The following is a 19,982-nucleotide window of genomic DNA, read 5'->3' as shown; positions in this document are numbered from 1 at the left end:
ACTCCAACGATTACGCCAACGATTCATAGTCACTCCAACGATTCATAGTCACTCCAACGGTTCATAGTCACTCCAACGGTTCATAGTCACTCCAACGGTTCATAGTCACTCCAACGATTCAGTTGAGCACACCAGACCACAACAAGAGAATACAATCACACCGGGCACCACAAAAAAGAGATGAGATATGGAGCTTCCCCAAAACCTACAATAACTCAACCCTAGTCTTCATGCAGATTTGCGGTGGGTAATTATGCACTGTAGCCCGCTGGCAAGGAAGTAACCCCCCAGCACGCTGGTAGATTCCACCAAGCCACGGATGTTCTCCCGAGACAACTGCTCAGTCCACAGACACCACACAAAAACAACAAACATTAACAATGCCCAACATATTCCAAAATGAAACACGTCACTAAGCCTATCAGGGGAAAAAGGCTATAGCTCCGGGTAGTAAGTTTCACTACCCTACCCAAATCTCCCACCGAGGTACACAGCTGATTGCACTCACCTCCTCAGACCAACGTCCCAACAGCGAGTAGAACAAGCGTTTCCAGGCTAGGCAGGGCCTGGAAACTAACCAATGTATTCTCTCCAACGCAGCACACAAACCAAACCAACAAAGGCAACCAGTACTGAGCACCAAACTTAAACTAACAAACCAAGCACCTCAATTTAACATACCTCCACGTTTTCTCCCAAACACAAGTTCAAGATCCCGGATGAGCTCCCACTTGTTACGAACCGGCTCAGAGTTCGCAACAAAAGGGAGACAACGTGGAGACAAGGAGTATCAAAAATATATATTTATTAGATACCATAACTAGCACAACCAAAAACAAAGTGTCTGCGTGGAGAGAGTCTCCCCAATGACTGTGGAAGAGTTGTCTTTATCCTGGGACACACCCGAGCCCAGGTGTTTCCCATCAAGCTGACGACCCTTCCAACTCCGCCCACTGGCATCCTAATTAGGAACAAGAGCAAAGAGAGAAAATACAGCAGACAGAGTAGGAGGGTCGTCACAGCTGCGCTTCAGTAGATTGGTCATCGATGGAAGGCCGGTTTGTCCTTTATGGATTTCTGGTCATCTGAAGAATGTCTAGTGGTGAACTGGAGCGTGGTAGAATGGATACTCTGTCCTTCCTATCCTAGCCCACATTTAGCGACTGCTGCTAACTCAACGGCTAGGAGGTATCACTTCTGGAGTGAATAAGAGTTCAAAGTTCATACCAAGTTGCCATACTTTTAAGCTCATGCTATATTCTGGCTGGTATAGTTGAAATTCATCCTTCCGGGGTGTAGGTCGTCACCTTCACATTGAAATTCGGTGCTAATTTCGTTAGGTTCTCTAAGGTTGGATTTGTTCTGTAGGTGGTTTTTGTCCTTTCAACGTGGGGACCTCAAGTCCACACGTCCTTGGAACATGTTATTATCTGAGCCCTAAAACATAGGACTGTCGCCCTAACGTCCTCGGAACAGAAAGTTGCATTTTCGTCAAGGGCTTTATATATGAGGGGAGAGAAGGGCGTGTTTCTTAGTTTATAACCAATGTCTGTTCACATGGGCAGGGCCACTGAGTTGAGCATAGTTTACTCTATGACAAACCGTTCTCTCATTAAGAAGCTAAATTACATTTAATCTTTTCACAAATAGTTTCATATTTAAACATTTAAATTGCACAACAATTCCATGTGAAAATATGTGTAGAATGTCAATGTGTAGACTAGAATGTGTACTTTCCAAGATACAGTTTATGTCGTCCTATCATCAGTAAAAATGTCTCAGACGCCAACTGATCTGGCATCATATTCATTTAGTACCAACGCATATTTTCAGCTGGTTGGATTACCGAAATATGGTTCCTTTCCCCCCACCTTTTGATGTTCCCAGACTCTCTATGTTTAACAAAGGCTTTTCAAGAGTCCCTCTGTAGAGTCAAGAGAGAGGAAAGGGAGAAAGGTATTTATGGGGGGTCATAAACCTTACCCACAGACCAACGTCATGACACTACCTTCATTGTATTCATATACCATGTCACCTGTTAATAGCTATTAATGTATCTATTAATGCCAATATAGGGATATTTCTCAATTTCTATTTTAGAATTAAAATAAAATAGTCACAAAAAATATGTTTATTGACCTATTAATGAAAATATGTTACTGTAAATGGTCAGATAACTGATATATCCTAGCTCCCTAGTTATCCATTAGTAATCTAAGCATCGTAGACTACCTAATTTCTGAAGAGTTGTCATTTCTGAATGAGGGGTGCTGTAGCTCTGCTGGTGTTGCTATTCTGTCTGTTGAGGCCATGAGCTCAGGAAAGGAGGAGTGGTCAGAGAACGGCATCATTCAACAGGGTGACAGTGAAGAGGTAGAGAGCAGGGTGAGTTTCAGATTAAGAGCTAAAGGTTCTGAGGCTACAGAGAGGCCCCACAAATGTCTGGCCAGGCCACCACACACCCCTGCAGTACACTCCTCTCCCCACCCACCACATACTCACACACCTGCAATTTAGGCAAGATCTAGGCCTGTATTCACAAAGTGTCTGAGTAGGATCACTGATCAAGGATTACTGATCAGGGCCCCCTTGTCCATGTAATTAGCAGCAAGCCTATCAGAGGGTAAAGTGGAGCCCTCACCATGTCACCACCCATCAATCACTCTCAGGCTAGGAGTTGTCTGGACAGGTCCTGGGTATCACGTATACTCACTCATACATATCCTTCTCATCCATAAAACACACTCCTACCATAAACCATGGGGTAATATCAGAACTGTTTATTTTATTTGCCAAAGGTCTGGCTATGCGAGACTACATCCAAGCAGAATCATAGATCTGTCACACAGAACAGACAATGCTTCCCCCTGCTGCCAGTCTGTGTGAACTGAACTCCTGAACTCAGTCCTCTACTGCTGATGTTGTTCTACCGTTCTACAGGGCTGGTTTCCCAGACACAGATTAAACCTAGTCCAGGACTAAAAGTCATTCTCCATGGAGATTCTTCACTGAAAGAGCTTTTTAGTCCAGGTCTAAGCTTAATCTGTGCCCAGGACACCGACCCATTGAGAACAACAAGCCGTTAGATTGTATTGTTTGGTCCCATGTGGATCAGTTGGTAAAACATGGCACTTGCAACGCCATGGTTGTGGGTTTCAATTCCCAGAGGACCAACACAAAAAATGTTTGAAAATGTATGCATTCACTACTGTAAGTTGTTCTGGATAAGAGCGTCTGATAAATGACTGAAATGTAATGTCAGACACGACCACAGATTTAAATGTAATTTAATGTATAAAATGAAAACTGACTTAATACATGACAAAGGCAGTAAAACATAACCATGGTATAAAACACTGCAGCAATTACTCAACTTACATGACAGAATTACACTAGAATGACGTAGCACACTTCACAGACAGGAAGACCATTACTGATTGAGAAGAAATCTCAAAGCGCTTAAAAAGCAAATTAATCAATCGGCAAATGGAAATAAAAATCCAAAGATGAGATCTGGAAGTCAGAAACAAAACAGATCTTTGCTTGGGAGGGAGTGGGATCTCTGTTACAGCCTTGGGAGGGAGTGGGATCTCTGTTACAGCCAGGTAGTAGATGCAATATGGTCCTGGTCAACAGTTTTGCACTATATAGGTTGCCATTTGGGACACAGTAAAGTCTCTATTTCTTCAGAAAGACTTTGAAAGGATCCTTGAAGTCCTCCTGGCATACAGAACAGCGTTCTTTTGAAAAGGTCTATTTTCTGATGTAGTCATCGCAGTACGAAGGTGTAAAACAATGCAGCAATGATTAATTCACTAGACTGCAGTAGAACACTTCACATACTTCTTCCTGACATGGCTGGAGGATTCTCCATGGAAGATTTTCTCTTGCAGACCGGACATTCCCGATTTCCCTTATTTCTCCAGTTTTCCTTTAGACAGGCTTTACAGAAGCAGTGGCCACAGGTCAGTCTGACACCCTCCCTGATGTCACCACCGCACAGAGTACATGTTGGTTTAGTCTGTGGATCGTAATTACGAGATGGTTTATCACCCATTTCCTCACCCAGTCACGATCTCTCCTCTGTAATAGCCTGTTCGGTTAGACGCAGTACTTTCACTTTTAAAAAGACGGCGTGTTCTCTTCAGCTACACTTTTAACGCACTGATTTTCAGTCCTGAAATGCTGCCAAACTTTCTTGTTAAGTATAATAACTTAAATGATTCAGGAGACACGTATTTTTTTGCCATTCACTTCATATCTAACGTTCTACATTTCTTTGCCCACACCCAAGTCTCTCGAGCCAGATGTCTTAGTTCCGCAAACAACTTCCACTTTCGGTTTTATGGCGAACTACACAAAAAATGTGTACTGTCGCCACCAACTGGACGGAGGTAAAACAATATTACAAAATAAAAAGAAATACCTTACCGGAAGAGGAAATTAACACTAATCCCCATACACTAAAAACAAATGTTTACACAGATACATTCCCAGTCCTTAATAGCTATTAATTAATCTATGAATGCCAATATAGTAATATTTCTCCGTTTCTATTTTAGATTTCAAATGATAAGATATGTTTATTAACCTATTTTTTGTTATTATAAATGAAATGTTACTGTAAATGGTTAGCTAACTGATGTATCCTAGCTGCCTAGACTATATCATTTCTGAAGAGGTGCCATTTCAGAATGAGGGGTGCTGTATCTCTGCTGGTGTTGCTATTCTGTCTGTTGAGGGCATTGTGGTGGCTAATTTCTGCATTACCAAATGAGGAGAATTAAACTTCACACACCAGTCAGAGTTATACTTAAAATTACATCTTTAATAATTAAGATGCTTTTGCAAAAGCACTTTGACTTTCAATAAACCATTGAAAAAGTGACAACACAAAAGTACGAAGATCTTTTATAGCCAAGATACACCCTTCTCAATATACATGACGAACCACAGATACATAGAATGGGTCACAAGGTTAAGTTTTGTATGAAAGATATATATAAAACATAGCAGACAGCAACTGCTGTATCAACAGTTTTCATTGTGTAGACCAGTATCTGGTCCTCCTACTCCAAACTGGAACCATCTCACCCTGGTACGGTATAGAACAGAACCATTAGCTCATCCAATGGCATAAATCAATTGACAACTCTAGATACTCCCATCTCAAGTAAACCCCCTCTTGACTCCACTCCTGGACAAGCTCACTGAGGGAAGTGAACCTCTAGGTTATACACTATCCCAGGATACGTGCAAGATCTAAGAGAGGACACACACATACATGGTTCCAGACACAGCCATACACCACCCCACAAAATGGAAAAGGAGGGAGTGACTTGTGCACAGACATTGTGGAGACAAGTAATTGGTTCCCCATTAATCACACCATCCCTTCACATGGTTTAGAATAGGTAAAGACACATTCACATATGAAGGCAATGTTCCCTCCTGTCCTCTTCCCTTTCTGATATTCTGCATAGCACCAGGGACATGTAAAAGACAAGCCTGACCTCTCCCCTCTCTGGGCCCCAGTTGACTGAGCCCCAGCTGAGGGAAGAAGTACAACTGCCAACACCAGTCCAAAGGGATACATTCTAATAACAAGTATCTCACATAAGCATATTATGCAAATAAAACATCTTAATTATCTATGTTACCCAACTAATTCGGATTCATCCGCCACAACATGAGCTCAGGAAAGGAGGAGTGGTCAGAGAATGACATCATTCAATCGAGTGACAGCGAAGAGAGGGAGCAGTTTCAGATTAACCCTTGTGTAGTTTTAACATTCTGTATACCCCTTGTCTTAAGGGTAAAAAAATGACCCACCTTCACTAAACCCCTAAAATAAAGCAGCTTAATTGAATGTTTAACCCCAAATCTATTTTGCATGAAGAAACAACCTGTCATTCATTACAAACTGTGTGAATATATGTGTTTTTTCCCTCTTCACAATGCAGAAAGACTGCATTTAATCAGTGGACACCACTCGTTTTTATTACAACACACCTGTCAGAATTGTTTTCTTTACTAAAGTAGAGGTTCATTATTATTAATGCTAAAGGTACCGCGTAGGTGTAAACATAACTTTTTAGCAAGAGATAGCACTTGTATGGCCTAAGAAAGTAGCAGAAATGTGCAGAATGCATTTTATTAAAGGGAAACAACAGTCTTGAACATTTTTGGCAACAAAGTCATATGCTGTATATATGCTGTATAATGAGGAATTAAACTACAAAAATACTATTCTTCTCCCATGTTTTAACCATTGCCCCTGACCACAAGGTGTAACAACAATTAGAATAAAATAAAGATGGATACAAAACAAAAACGTGAAGAAAATAAATCAACTCTAATTAGCACATGTAGGACAGTATGCAAGTATGTGTGCATGGACTTTGCAGATGTATTTCTCACATGTGCAGCACACAGTATTTGTTTACAGTCCTTCTTTGGGGGGCAGAATTGGCATCTCCTCCTCTTGCCTGTCCCAGCCTCAGGTGGATCAGGACAAGATTCAGCCCCCTGAACAGCTTTCACAAGCACTGCAGAGGCTGCTGTGTGGGGGAGGCGCTCCCTTCTTTGACTGTGTGGGGTTAGAAGTGCCTTTCCCAGCTGCTCCCTCCTCATGTTCCGCTGATCAGGCATCCAGGTAGGGTTGATCTTGTTCCATATCACGAAGGCATTGTATGAGGACACATCAATGATGTTATGGAAGATGACCAGGGGCCAGCGGGCAGTCATCCTCCTGCAGCTGTAAGTTCCAATCACCTTGTCCAGGTTGTCCATGCCTCCTTTCTTGTGGTTGTAGTCCAGGATGATGGCTGGCTTCCTGTCCTCACGATCACTGATCTCAGCCGTTTTGTGCAGTGTGCTCAGGAGGACCACATTCTTGTTCCTCTTTGGGAGGTAAGAAACTGGAGTGGTGGTGGGGGTGAAGGCAAACTTTGATGAGAAGGCCTCTCTCTCCCTTGTTGCGAGGAGTGCAGGGGGAGCTCAGGCTTGTTCTTTCTAACTGTGCCAACCATGGTGAGCTTCCTCTTCAGGAGCTGCTGCTGAGTTCAGAAGAGGTGAAGAAATTGTCACACGTGACATTGTGCCTCCTCAGTCGCCCTGTCACATCAATCACAACCCGCATCTCCTGGTTCTTCGGGCCTCCACTGGTACGCTTCCCTGTGTAGACTTGCATCTTCCAAGCATAGCTGGATTGTGTATCACAGGCCACCCATATCTTGATGCCATACTTTGCTAGCTTGCTGGGTATATACTGCCGTAAAGGACAGCGACCTTTTGACAAAAGAGATTACTATCAGTAATTAGTATCAGTGTCACAGAAAACAATCACATAAATCAATGATATTACAGCAATATATAATAACATGAACAGTGAAAATCACTTACATTACAGATATGAAATGTACCTCTGAATGGAACCAGGTGCTCATCCACTGTTACTTCAGGCCCAGGGTTGTAGAGGTATGACAGACACTCCACCCACTTCTCCCAGACCTCTCTTATGTTCGCCAGTTTGTCTCTCACATGTCCTGCATGTCTTAACTCACAGTTATCAAATCGTAGCATTCTTGAGAAAGTGAGAAAGACTTTCAGTGGCATCATGGCACGGAAAATCACCCTTCTACTCTCTGTATCCCAGAGACTACATGTAGCTTCGCCTCGAGACCTATACACACCCGCTAAGATTATCAGCCCTATGTAGGCACGCAGGTCAATCTCCTCCATCCTTTTCCAGTTGTCTCCATATTTACAGAAACCCTCCAAAATGTGTCATCTCCAGGAAGATGTTTTCGATGGCTGGTGTGATGAGCATGTAGAATGTTGAGGTGATGTCCTGGGCATGGGCAACTGCATGTCTTGTGGGCCCTGGGGTCATCGTTATGACATTTTGTGCTGCCATCCTGCCCTGGTTGTCATACAGTGACAAGGACCATGTTATTTTGCTGTTCAAGTTGAAAAATATAATTTAGTGGGTTTTCTCTGCTGTTAACATAGTGGCAGGTAATTTTTTACCCTTAAGACAACGCAAGGGGTAAGAGCCAAAGAACTGAGGCTACAGAGACACCCCACAAATGACTGGCCAGGCCACCACACCCCCCTGCAGTACACTCCTCTCCCCACCCGCCATGTACTCACACACACCTACAATTTAGGCAAGATCTAGGCTTGTATTCACAAATTGTCTGAGTAGGATCAGTGATCTAGGATTACTGATCAGGGCCCCCTTGTCAATTGTAATTAGCAGCAAGACTATCAGAGGGTAAGGTGGAGCCCTCACCATGTCACCACCCATCAATCACTCTCAGGCTAGGAGTTGTCTGGACAGGATTCTCCACTGAAAGAGCTTTTTAGTCCAGGTCTAAGCTTAATCTGAGCCCGGGACACAGACCCATTGAGAACAACAAGCCGTTAGATTGTATTGTTTGGTCCTGTGTGGATCAGTTGATAGTGGTACAGCATGGCACTTGCAACGCCATGGTTGTGGGTTTCAATTCCCAGAGGACCAACACAAAAAAAGTTTGAAAATGTATGCATTCACTACTGTAAGTTGTTCTGGATAAGAGCGTCTGATAAATGACTGAAATGTAATGTCAGACACAAACACCAATTTAAATGTAATTTAACATATAAAATGAAAACTGGCTTATTACATGAGAAAGGCAGTAAAACATAACCATGTTAAAAACACTGCAGCAATTACTCAACTTACATGACAGAATTACACTAGAATGGCGTAGCACACTTCACAGACAGGAAGACCATTACTGATTGAGAAGAAATCTCAAAGCGCTTAAAAACACTAAATAACAAAACAGCAAATGGAAATAAAAAAACAGAAGGATGAATTCAGGAAGTGAGAGGGAGTCAGTTCTTTAGAGGGATGGAGTGGGAGAGAGAGAGGGAGGGAGGGAGAGAGAGAGGGAGTGGGATCTCAGTCACAGCCAGTCTGACTCAAAGGTAGTGTTGCATCAACTAATGGTTGCATGTCATTGACTGACAGATTGCTTTATCATAAGTGGTTAGCGGATACTTAACTAGAAGATTAACTGAACAACAGTAACATTTCCCTAGACAAAATAGTCAAAAGGCCAACGAGGATAGATGTGTTCAGTACACCTGGCATTCAAAATGGAACCCCCCCCCCCGATATATTCCAAATCTGTCCCATTAAGTCGATGTTGAATGAGATTCAGCAGCAGGCACAAAAACAGCAAACAGAACTAAACCGGCAGTTCTCATGTCTATCATCAAACAAGGGTTACTGATCTTAAGACACATTAAAATTAACAACAAACTGATACACAATGAATGCATTTGAAATTGGTCAACAATGTTCCCACAGCAATCGTTTGTGTCAATTCCCTTTTAGCCTGTAGTTTTGTTTTCACACGAAACCCGACTTGTGTAATTATCAGCTCTAACTCTACTATACTGTTACAGAGGCCTTCACTGGCATAACCCTGACATAGTCCCCACTGAGGAACGGAAAAATTCTCTCAGTGAAACTCAGTGAAAATATTTGAGGGTTTTTGAAGAAACAGCCAATCCGTTGGTTATTGACAGGATCAGAAAGTGACACCGTTTCTTTGTCCCAGTCCAGCTGCACTCGGATCCTCTGGGGTTTCACTTTAAAGGGTTCAAGACAGTAACATGCATTCGGTGACACTTGGTCAATATAGTCACTCCCTTCTCTTGAGAGTACATACCAGACTCCACTAATATGCCACCGAGACGTCTCCTTCCTATCGCAAGACTCTATGGCTACACCTACTGCCCACTCTTTGCTGTCCCCAACCTCTACGTCCCAGCTGTGTATCCCTGAGCTGAAGCCCTCTGAGCCCAGGACAGCATAGCGGTGTTTAAACCTCTCTGGGTTGTCAGGAAGCTGCTGTTGGTCATCACTGAGTCTGCATGTGAAGCTGGTCAGGTCACCAGACAGGATGAGATCTGGGTGAGCAGTATTGGGGTCCAGAATCACAGGAGCTGAGAGGAGAGAGAACACAGATAGATTATTTTAAAGTGGGAACTCGTAGTAGTACGAGCAGGTCATTTTTATACAAAACTGATTACTTTTTTTCCCCTTCAGGATTGCGTCCCGTGATTTACACATATTGCAATAAGTGTGATATTGTTAATTTGTTTTATTATCTCTATATTTTATTCTATACAATTGTAAAGTGTCTTTGGGTCCTTGAACAGCTCTATATAAGTCCTATGTATGTATGCATGTATGCATTGTCATGACGTTGGCCTGTGGGTAAGGTTTATGACCCCCCCCCCATAAATACCTTTCTCCCTTCCCCTCTCTGACCCTACTGAAGGACTGCTGTCCTGAAGGACTGCTGTCCTGTTAAATATAGAGAGTCTGGGAACATCAAACAAATGGGGAAAGGAACCATATTTTGGTAATAAAACCAGTTGGAAATATGCTTTGGAACGTAATGAGTATGGATGTCAGTTCGTTGTTATCTGAGACATTATGACTGATGACATGACGACAAACTGTACCTGAGAAAGTATACACCCTCTAGTTATCAGAGTAACATGGAATTGTTATGCAATTGAAATGTTTGATATTGAAATTGTTTGTTAGGAGATTAAATGTAATTTTAGCTTCCAAATGAGAGAATTGGGTTTTCATAAGGAAAGTGCCCTGCTTGATCAGTGGCCCACCCCTGTGAAGAGACAGGGGTTATAAACGATGAAACACATCCCTCCCCCTCTCCACTATATAAGCCTTTGACGAAAAGATAACCAGGTTGTTCCAGTACGTGAGGTCTGCAGCCTCTACGTTAGAAGGACACACATGTCAACTAAGCCAACCTCGGCGTGAGCTTTGATGGCGAATGGTATGAACTTTGAGCTTATTCACTACAGAAGTGATACTTCCTAGCCGTTGAGTTAGCAGCGGCCGCTGTAGACGTGGGCTAGGAAAGGACGGACGACGGATCCAGTCTAACAGACGGACGAAGATACCACCACGTATCCAATTTACCACCAGATACATTCTTCCGAGTACAGGAAGATCTGTTGGCCAACCCGGCCAGCATCTACGACCAATCTACCGAAGCGCAGCTCAGAGTAAATATTTATTGCATTTTCCTTTTCCAAATGGGCGGTAATTTAGAATGCATAAGATAATGTATTTACGATAGCTGCTGTTTCTTCGTTCCTAAATCTTCCCGCTCTTTCATTCAAGCCCAACCCCCTTTCCTTTGTGTAACCAGCTTTCATACAGGTTCCATCCACCAGGACGTTTTCTGTATGACATCATTTGTATTCTGTGTATATGTAATTCTGTTTGATTAGTTTAGGTATTTAGTAAATAAATAATTAAACCCAATTTTGTATTGCTGATTCAACTTGTTAGCCAGGGTTCGTGAAGATAGCCAAGAATTTACAACTTTCATTATGAGACTGAAAATAAGATAAGGGTTAATATTGACTGCTATCGATGTAAAATATTACTAAGTATTTTAAGAGTTTATTTGGAAGATAACGGCTCTATAAACGTTCTTCCGTGGTGCCCCGACTTTCTAGTTAATTACATTTACATGATTAGCTTAATCAGGTAATATTAATTACAGAGAAATCATTTTATAAGTTAGCATGTCATATCACTTAATCCGGCATAGCCAAAGACACGACAGTATGTATTAATTATCATAAAATAGTACTCACTGTACTCAACAATTTCCTGCATGTTCTCCCAGACTCTGAACTGCAGGTTGCCAAGGTGTCTGGCCACGTCGATCAGCGCTCCTGAAACCCTCTCTGGATCTGGCAATATGCACTGAACTCTGGGAGAACATTAAGGAGTCAGTAGTAGGGTTGGGTTCAAAACCACAGAGTGGAGAGAACATGAAATCAAATCAAACTTTATTTGTCAAATGCACCGAATACAACAGGTGTAGACTTTACCATGAAATGCTTACTTACAAGCCCTTAACCAACAGTGTAGTTCAAGAAGAGTTAAAAAATATTTACCAAATAAACTAAAGTAAAAAACAAAAAGTAACAATAACGAGGCTATATACATGGGGTACCGGTAGCGAATCAGTGTGCGGGGGGTACAGGTTAGAGGTAGTCAGTACTGCTGTAGGGTTGGGTTCAGAACCACAGAGGGGATAGAAACAGGAGGAAGATCCCTTACCTTTTCTTGATGACCTCGTAGTCCTGCAGGAGAACAAAGTGTCAGGTTAGACATGACTATCAATGACATTATCAAGTTGTAGAAGTATCATCTCTACTTAAAACAGAGGGAGATCTTTCCTTTTTGTTTCTTACCTGTAGCAAAGAAATGTTTTCAGCCCCTAGCTCCTCCTCTAGGGTTTGGATGGTGTCAGAAAGGGACGATATCTCTCTGTTCATCTCCTCAATCTTCCTCATCATCATTTGACTCTTGTAGTCTTCGTCCTGCTTCAGGGCAGCTATCCTGACTACCGTTTCATTCCGTAGAAACTGGTGAAGCTCCTCAAACTGTTCCCTTATTATCCTCTCTGTGGACAGAGCCTGGCTCTGAAGACAAATATCCAGAGCTGGAGATGAGTTTTAAAGTTTATTCACCACGTCCACAGAATACAACAGGTGTTATACGGTACGATGAAATTCTTACCTTGAGAGCTCTTTCCCAACAATGCAGTGATGATGATAATAATAGAGATAATAAAAATGTAGATACTAATATAATACTACTAACAAAATAGATACAAATATAAGACAATAATTTAGATACTAATCATAATAAAGATAATTTAGACAATAATAATTTAGATGCTAATAATATATAGATAAATTATTTATCTATCTAAATTATGATAATATATATTTGTTATTATCTATACTATTAGTATCTAAAGTTAAGAGAAGACATGCGAGTTAAAGAAACAAGACTGCAAGTATATACAGGTCAGTACCTTATTCAATGTTCAGGGGTATTGGAGTGGTTGTATATACAGGTCAGTACCTTATTCAATGTGCAGGGGTACTGGAGTGGTTGTATATACAGGTCAGTACCTTATTCAATGTTCAGGGGTACTGGAGTGGTTGTATATACAGGTCAGTACCTTATTCAATGTGCAGGGGTACTGGAGTGGTTGTATATACAGGTCAGTACCTTATTCAATGTGCAGGGGTACTGGAGTGGTTGTATATACAGGTCAGTACCTTATTCAATGTTCAGGGGTATTGGAGTGGTTGTATATACAGGTCAGTACCTTATTCAATGTTCAGGGGTATTGGAGTGGTTGTATATACAGGTCAGTACCTTATTCAATGTGCAGGGTACTGGAGTGGTTGTATATACAGGTCAGTACCTTATTCAATGTTCAGGGGTACTGGAGTGGTTGTATATACAGCTCAGTACCAACTGAGCCACACGGGCCGTTGGTAGAGCATGGTGTTTGCAATGCCAGGGTTGTGGGTTCGATTCCCACGGGGGACCAGTACGGAGAGAAATGTATGAAATGTATGCATTCACTACTGTAAGTCGCTCTGGATAAGAGCGTCTGCTAAATGACTAAAATGTAATTCAATGTTCAGGGGTACTGGAGTGGTTGTATATACAGGTCAGTACCTTATTCAATGTTCAGGGGTACTGGAGTGGTTGAGGTGGGTTTATACATACAGTGACTGGTAGAAGGATAGACATGTAAACAGGGTTGAAAAGTGACTGGTAACAGGAATATATATACACACGCACACTTGAAGTCGGAAGTTTTCATACACTAATTTTGGAGTCATTAAAACTCGTTTTTCAACTCCACAAATTTCTTGTTAACAAACTACAGTTTTGGCAAGTCGGTTAGGACATCTACTCTGTGCATGACAAGTAATTTTTTAAACAATTGTTTACAGACAGATTATTTCACTGTATCACAATTCCAGTGGGTCAGAAGTTAACATACCCTAAGTTTACTGCCTTTAAACAGCTTGGAAAATTCCAGAAAATCATGTCATGGCTTTAGAAGCTTCTGATAGGCTAATTGACGTAATTTGAGTCAATTGGCAGTGCACCTGTGGATGTATTTCAAGGCCTACCTTCAAACTCAGTGCCTCTGCTTGACATCATGGGAAAATCAAAAGAAATCAGCCAAGACCTCAGAAAAAAAATTGTAGACCTCCACAAGTCTGGTTCATCCTAAGGAGCAATTTCCAAATGCCTCAAGGTACCACGTTCATCTGTACAAACAAAAATATGCAAGCACAAACACCATGGGACCAGGCAGCCGTCATACCGCTCAGGAAGTCGACCAGTTCTCTCTCCTAGAGATGAACGTACTTTGGTGCGAAAAGTGAAAATCAATCCCAGAACAACAGCAAAGGACCTTGTGAAGATGCTGGAGGAAACAGGTACAAAAGTATCTATATCCACAGTCAAACGAGTCCTATATCGACATAACCTGAAAGGCCGCTCAGCAAGGAAGAAGCCACTGCTCCAAAACCGCCATAAAAAAGCCAGACTACGGTTTGCAACTGCACATGGGGACAGAGATCGTACTTTTTGGAGAAATGTCCTCTGGTCTGATGAAACAAAAATAGAACTGTTTGGCCATAATGACCATCATTATGTTTGGAGGAAAAAGGGAGAGGCTTGCAAGCCGAAGAACACCATCCCAAACGTGAAGCACAGGGGAGGCAGCATCATGTTGTGGGGGTGCTTTGCTGCAGGAGGGACTGGTGCACTTCACAAAATAGATGGCATCATGAGGCAGGAAAATTAGGGGGATATATTGAAGCAACATCTCAAAACATCAGTCAGGAAGTTAAAGCTTGGTTGCAAATGGGTCTTCCAAATGGACAATGACCCCAAGCATACTTCCAAAGTTGTGGCAAAATGGCTTAAGGACCACAAAGTCAAGGTATTGGAGTGGCCACCACAAAGCCCTGACATCAACCCCATTGAAAATGTGTGGGCAGAACTGAAAAAGCATGTGCAAGCAAGGATGCCTACAAACCTGACTCAGTTACACCAGCTCTGTCGGGAGGAATGGGCCAAAATTCACCCAACTTATTGTGGGAAGCTTGTGAAAGGCTACCTGAAACGTTTGACCCAAGTTAAACAATTTAAAGGCAATGCTACCAAATACTAATTGAGTGTATGTAAACTTCTGACTCACTGGGAATATGATGAAAGAAATAAAATCTGAAATAAATCTCTATTATTCTGACATTTCAAATTCTTAAAATAAAGTGGTGATCTTAACTGACCTAAAACAGGGAATTTTTACTATGATTAAATGTCAGGAATTGTGAAAAACTGAGTTTAAATGCATTTGGCTAAGGTGTAGGTAAACTTCCGACTTCAACTGTGCATACACACAGGAAAAGAAACACTACATGCAATTTCAAATTTTTTAACGAGTTAGTTCATAGAAGGAAATCAGTAAATTGAAAAATCAATGCATTTCACACGACTGGGCAGGGGCCCACCCAATTGGGATCCAGGTCCACCCACTGGGGAGCCAGGCCCAGCCAAAAATAATGTTTCTTTCCCATACAAAAGTGATTTTTTTACAGACAGGTCCCAGACGTGCTCAATGGGATTGAGACCCGGGCTCTGGCCATGGCAGAACACTGACATTCTTGTCTTGCAGGAAATCACACACAGAACAAGCAGTATGGCTAGTGGCATTGTCATGCTGGAGGGTCAAGTCAGGATGATCCTGCAGGAAGGGTACCACATGAGGGAGGAGGATGTCTTCCCTGCAACGCACAGCGTTAGGATTGCCTGTAATGACAACAAGCTCAGTCCGATGATGCTGTGACACACCGCCCCAGACCATGACGGACCCTCCACCTCCAAATTGATCCCGCTCCAGAGTGCAGGCCTCGGTGTAACGCTCATTCCTTTGACGATAAACGCGAATCCGACCATCCCCCCTGGTGAGACAAAACCGCGACTCGTCAGTAAAGAGCACTTTTTGCCAGTCCTGTCTGGTCCAGCGACGGTGGGTTTGTGCCCATAGGCGACGTTGTTGCCGGTGATGTAAGGCAGGTCCTCACCAGACAACAGGCCTACAAGCCCTCAGTCCTGCCTCTCTCAGCATATTGCGGACAGTCTGAGCACTGATGGAGGGATTGTGCGTTCCTGGTGTAACTCGGGAAGTTCTTGTTGCCATCCTGTACCTGTCCCGCAGGTGTGATGTTCGAATGTACCGATCCTGTGCAGCTGTTGTTACACGTGGTCTGCCACTGCGAGGACGATCAGCTGTCCATCCTGTCTCCCTGTGGTGCTGCCTTAAGCTTCTCATAGTACGGACATTGCCATTTATTGCCCCGGCCACATCCTCAGTCCTCATGCCTCCTTGCAGCATGCCTAAGGCACGTTCACGCAGATGAGCAGGGACCCTGGGCATCTTTCTTTTGGTGTTTTTCAGAGACAGTAGAAAGGCCTCTTTAGTGTCCTAAGTTTGCATAACTGTGACCTTAATTGGCTTCCGTCTATAAGCTGTTAGTGTCTTAACGACCGTTCTACAGGTGCATGTTCATTAATTGTTTATGGGTCATTGAACAAGCATGGGAAACAGTGTTTAAACCCTTTACAATAAAGATCTGTGAAGTTATTTGGATTTTTACAAATTATCTTTGAAAGACAGGGTCCTGAAAAAGGGACATTTCTTTTTTTTGCCGAGTTCATATAAACAGGAGTAAAAGTGACCAGTAGCAGGATAAATACTAATGGTAATCAATAGACAGCAGCTTAATGGAGTAATACATCTAATTGAGTGGGTAGAGACCTGTGAATGGGCATAGAATCAGTGTGGATAGTCTGTGGGAGAAGGAGCGCAGTAGTTGTTAGCCATTTAACAGGGGATAGAAGCCATTTAGGAGTCTGTCGGAGCCTTTATGAAGCGGTACTGCCTGCCAGACGGGAGCAAAGAGAACAGTCCATGTGTCGAGTGGCTGGAGTCTTTGCCCCTTTTTTCAGGCCTCTCTGACACCGCCTGGCATGTATGTCCGCATGTGTACGGGTACACACCAGTGGGGTACCGGCACCTCAAATGTTCTACTGCACCTCATAGAATATTGGCTCTAAAATATGATTAGTACTGGCACCTATTATTTCAGTCCACTAAAATCTCTAACTTTACTATTTACGGATGGAAAATGTTCCTAACTTTCAAAAAAAATCCCTGGTTTACCAGAAATCCTGGTTGGAAAACTCCTGGAATTGAGAGGGAATAAGGTGGACATCGAGTAATTCTCAAACCAGGATTTCTAGAAAACCATGGAATTTTGTAACTCTACTATTGTTATTCTTTAAGGTCATACGGTTCATCCACAAATCCAGGGAACTAAGTGAAACATAGCCAGCAAATATGGCCGCTTGCTTACAGATGCACTATGGTCGGACAGGCTTCCTGGTTAGGTTAAGACACTGCGAAGCTGGTGGGAGATATGGCTCAGAAAACATACCTCAACCCAAGGATGAAAAATGCCTTTTAATCCGAATTATCCCATCTGTTACACCAAGAAGATTGAGCAACTGCTAGTTTTCTGGAAAACTGCCCTTTTAGTCCTCATGCTAGGTAGCAGAAGACACAACAGCCATTTTGGAATGGCAGTGTCAGACTATCAGCTACTTTGTTGTTCAACGCGATGTGCTGGAAATGTGATGTTGGAAAGGGAAATGGCGCAAATGGATGTTCTGTTTGAATCAGATGGCGTATCGAATGGAGAAGAGTGAGAAGAATTGTATTACGGTGGTAAATACGAAAGGAAATAAGGATTGATGTTACCTGGGAGATCAGTTTGAAGTCTATAAAAATCGTGGATGCGTTGGATAAGGTGGCATCGGTGAGAGAAACGAGAAATTGGATTATTTTGGTTTTCTGTGCATTTATGGAACAGAAGGAGAGTGCTCAGCACCTCTAGAAGATATAGGTTGGAAATGTGTCGTGTGTGGATCTTCAATGCAGGGAACCTATCAGGGGTGTCATCTCTGGGGTGATGCTAGATGCGAATGTGAAGGATATACGTGACGAATTGGATCAACTGGTTGGTGCACACCGAATGACCCGCATGGAAAGACGATGCACACTCCATCCATTCTATTGTTTTTTGATGAGGAGTCTCTCCCTTCTCACATGTATTTGAGTTTAGTGAGATTCCCTGTGAGAGGGATGTGATTTGAACTGTGACTGAAGGAGGGGGATGTTTTTTGATGCTGTCCACAGAATGCCAAGAGTGTGCAATGCTGTCATCAAGGCAAAGGGTGGCTACTTTGAAGAAGCTCAAATATATTTTGATTTGTTTAACACTTTTTTGGTTACGACATGATTCCATGTGTTATTTCATAGTTTTGATGTCTTTATTATAATAAAAAAAAAAGTGGAATGACTAGGCGTGCCCAAACTTTTGACTGGTACTGTGTGTGTGATATATATTTTACCCCCTTTTTATCCTCAATTTTGATCTTGTCTCATCGCTGCAACTCTCCAACGGGCGAGGCGAAGGTCGAGTCATGCGTCCTCTGAAAAATGACCCACCAAACTGCGCCTCAACACCCGCCCTCTTAACTCGGGAAGGCAGCAGCACCAATGTGTCGGAGGAAACACTGTTCAACTGACGACCGAAGTCAGCCTGCAGGAACCCGGCCCGCCACAAGGAGTCCCTAGAGCACGATGAGCCAAGTAAAGCCCCCCCCCCAGCCAAACTCTCCCCAAACCCAGATGACGCTGGGCCAATTGTGTGCCGCCCTATGGGACTCCCGGTCACGGCCGGTTGTGACACCGCCTGGGTTCGAACCCGGGTCTGTAGTGACGCCTTAGACCGCTATGCCACTCGGGAGGCCTGGCTCTGCAGTGTCTTAATCTACACAGGAAGCCTGTCCGACCGTTGCGCAGCTGTAAGCAAGCGAGTCAGATCTGCTGGCTGAGGGAAACTCTACAACAGAAACACCACTCAGTTCTTACCGTGATAGTATCTGCCGTTTGAACACAAGTTCGACTGTCTGCCTCAAGGACCTCCAGTTTGTTCTGTAGGAGCTTCAGCACAGACTCCTGGAATGAAACAGGAACATTTTAAATATATCAGTTTACTGAGAAAACATTTTCTCTAAAGGGCATCAGCACCTACACTAAGGGCATCAGCACCTACACTAAGGGCATCAGCACCTACACTAAGGGCATCAGCACCTACACTAAGGGCATCAGCACCTACACTAAGCAGTGGTGTTCAGTAATTGTTGCTTTTTTTAAGGAAATAGCTAAATGTAACAGGCATTTATTCTATTGCCACACAGTTTTTATTTCTCACTCACCTTATATTCTTTGGCAGCTTCGTCAATGGGGCAGAACTTGTGGTTTGTGTGTAACTCAGAAGTCTGGCACACCAGGCAAGCTGGTTGTCCGTGGTCCCGACAGAAAAGTTTGTATTTCTCCCCATGCAGACTGCAGAGGACACCTGCAGATGCTTTCTCCTTCGAGTAGGCCTCACAGAGGTTCTTCAAAGCCCGGTTGAGGGGGGCATCACTGAGTTTTGATCTTTTCCTACAGACTGGGCATTCTTTCACTTCTCTCTCCCTCCAGTAGCCATGTATACAGTCTTTACAGAAGCTGTGGCTACACAACAGGATGACTGGGTCTCTGAAGATGTCTCGGCATACAGGACAGGTGAGGTCCTCCTCTGGAAGAGAAGCTGTGGTGGCCATTTCCCCCCTCAAATCACACGTCTTCCTTCGGGAAAAAGAACAACCGTACTGGCAAACTTTCAGGTGAGTTTCGCTGCTAACTCAAACAAGCACTTGCTTGCTGCTTCGTTATTGTTTCTTGACGTATTGTTTGTAACACATGTAGCTTACACTTGCAACGTATTGAGTAATACAATGAAGTGAACTTACTTCTTTGCTGTGTTGTTATTGTGACTCTTCTTCTATAATGTTATGGCCATCCGCAAACAAACGATAGGAGTGTCGTTATCGCATACCGCTGTGACGCATGCAAGAATAACTAAGTACTTCC

At 43.0% G+C, this 19,982-nt stretch overlaps 1 protein-coding gene across 2 annotated transcripts; it reads right to left on the bottom strand.

Moving 5' to 3' along the window:
* Positions 1-8,612: 8,612 nt before the first annotated feature.
* Positions 8,613-19,981, bottom strand: LOC115204589 (zinc-binding protein A33). 2 transcript variants are annotated; one of them, XM_029770249.1, is made up of 7 exons: positions 19,862-19,981; positions 19,283-19,697; positions 18,936-19,022; positions 12,307-12,537; positions 12,173-12,195; positions 11,701-11,819; positions 8,613-10,002 (listed from the first exon to the last, which is right to left on the bottom strand). In XM_029770249.1, exons 2-7 carry the CDS (start codon positions 19,670-19,672, stop codon positions 9,446-9,448), a joined length of 1,407 nt encoding a protein of 468 aa, XP_029626109.1. In that variant the 5' UTR covers positions 19,673-19,697; positions 19,862-19,981; the 3' UTR covers positions 8,613-9,445. The 2 variants fall into 2 exon arrangements, with proteins under 2 accessions (XP_029626109.1, XP_029626108.1); XM_029770248.1 differs by having other exon boundaries at positions 19,283-19,971.
* Position 19,982: the final 1 nt, after the last annotated feature.

The sequence above is a fragment of the Salmo trutta genome, chromosome 12 (genome assembly GCF_901001165.1).
Source record: "Salmo trutta chromosome 12, fSalTru1.1, whole genome shotgun sequence".
Lineage (NCBI taxonomy): Eukaryota > Metazoa > Chordata > Actinopteri > Salmoniformes > Salmonidae > Salmo > Salmo trutta.
This window is presented reverse-complemented; position numbering and strand designations above follow the sequence as displayed.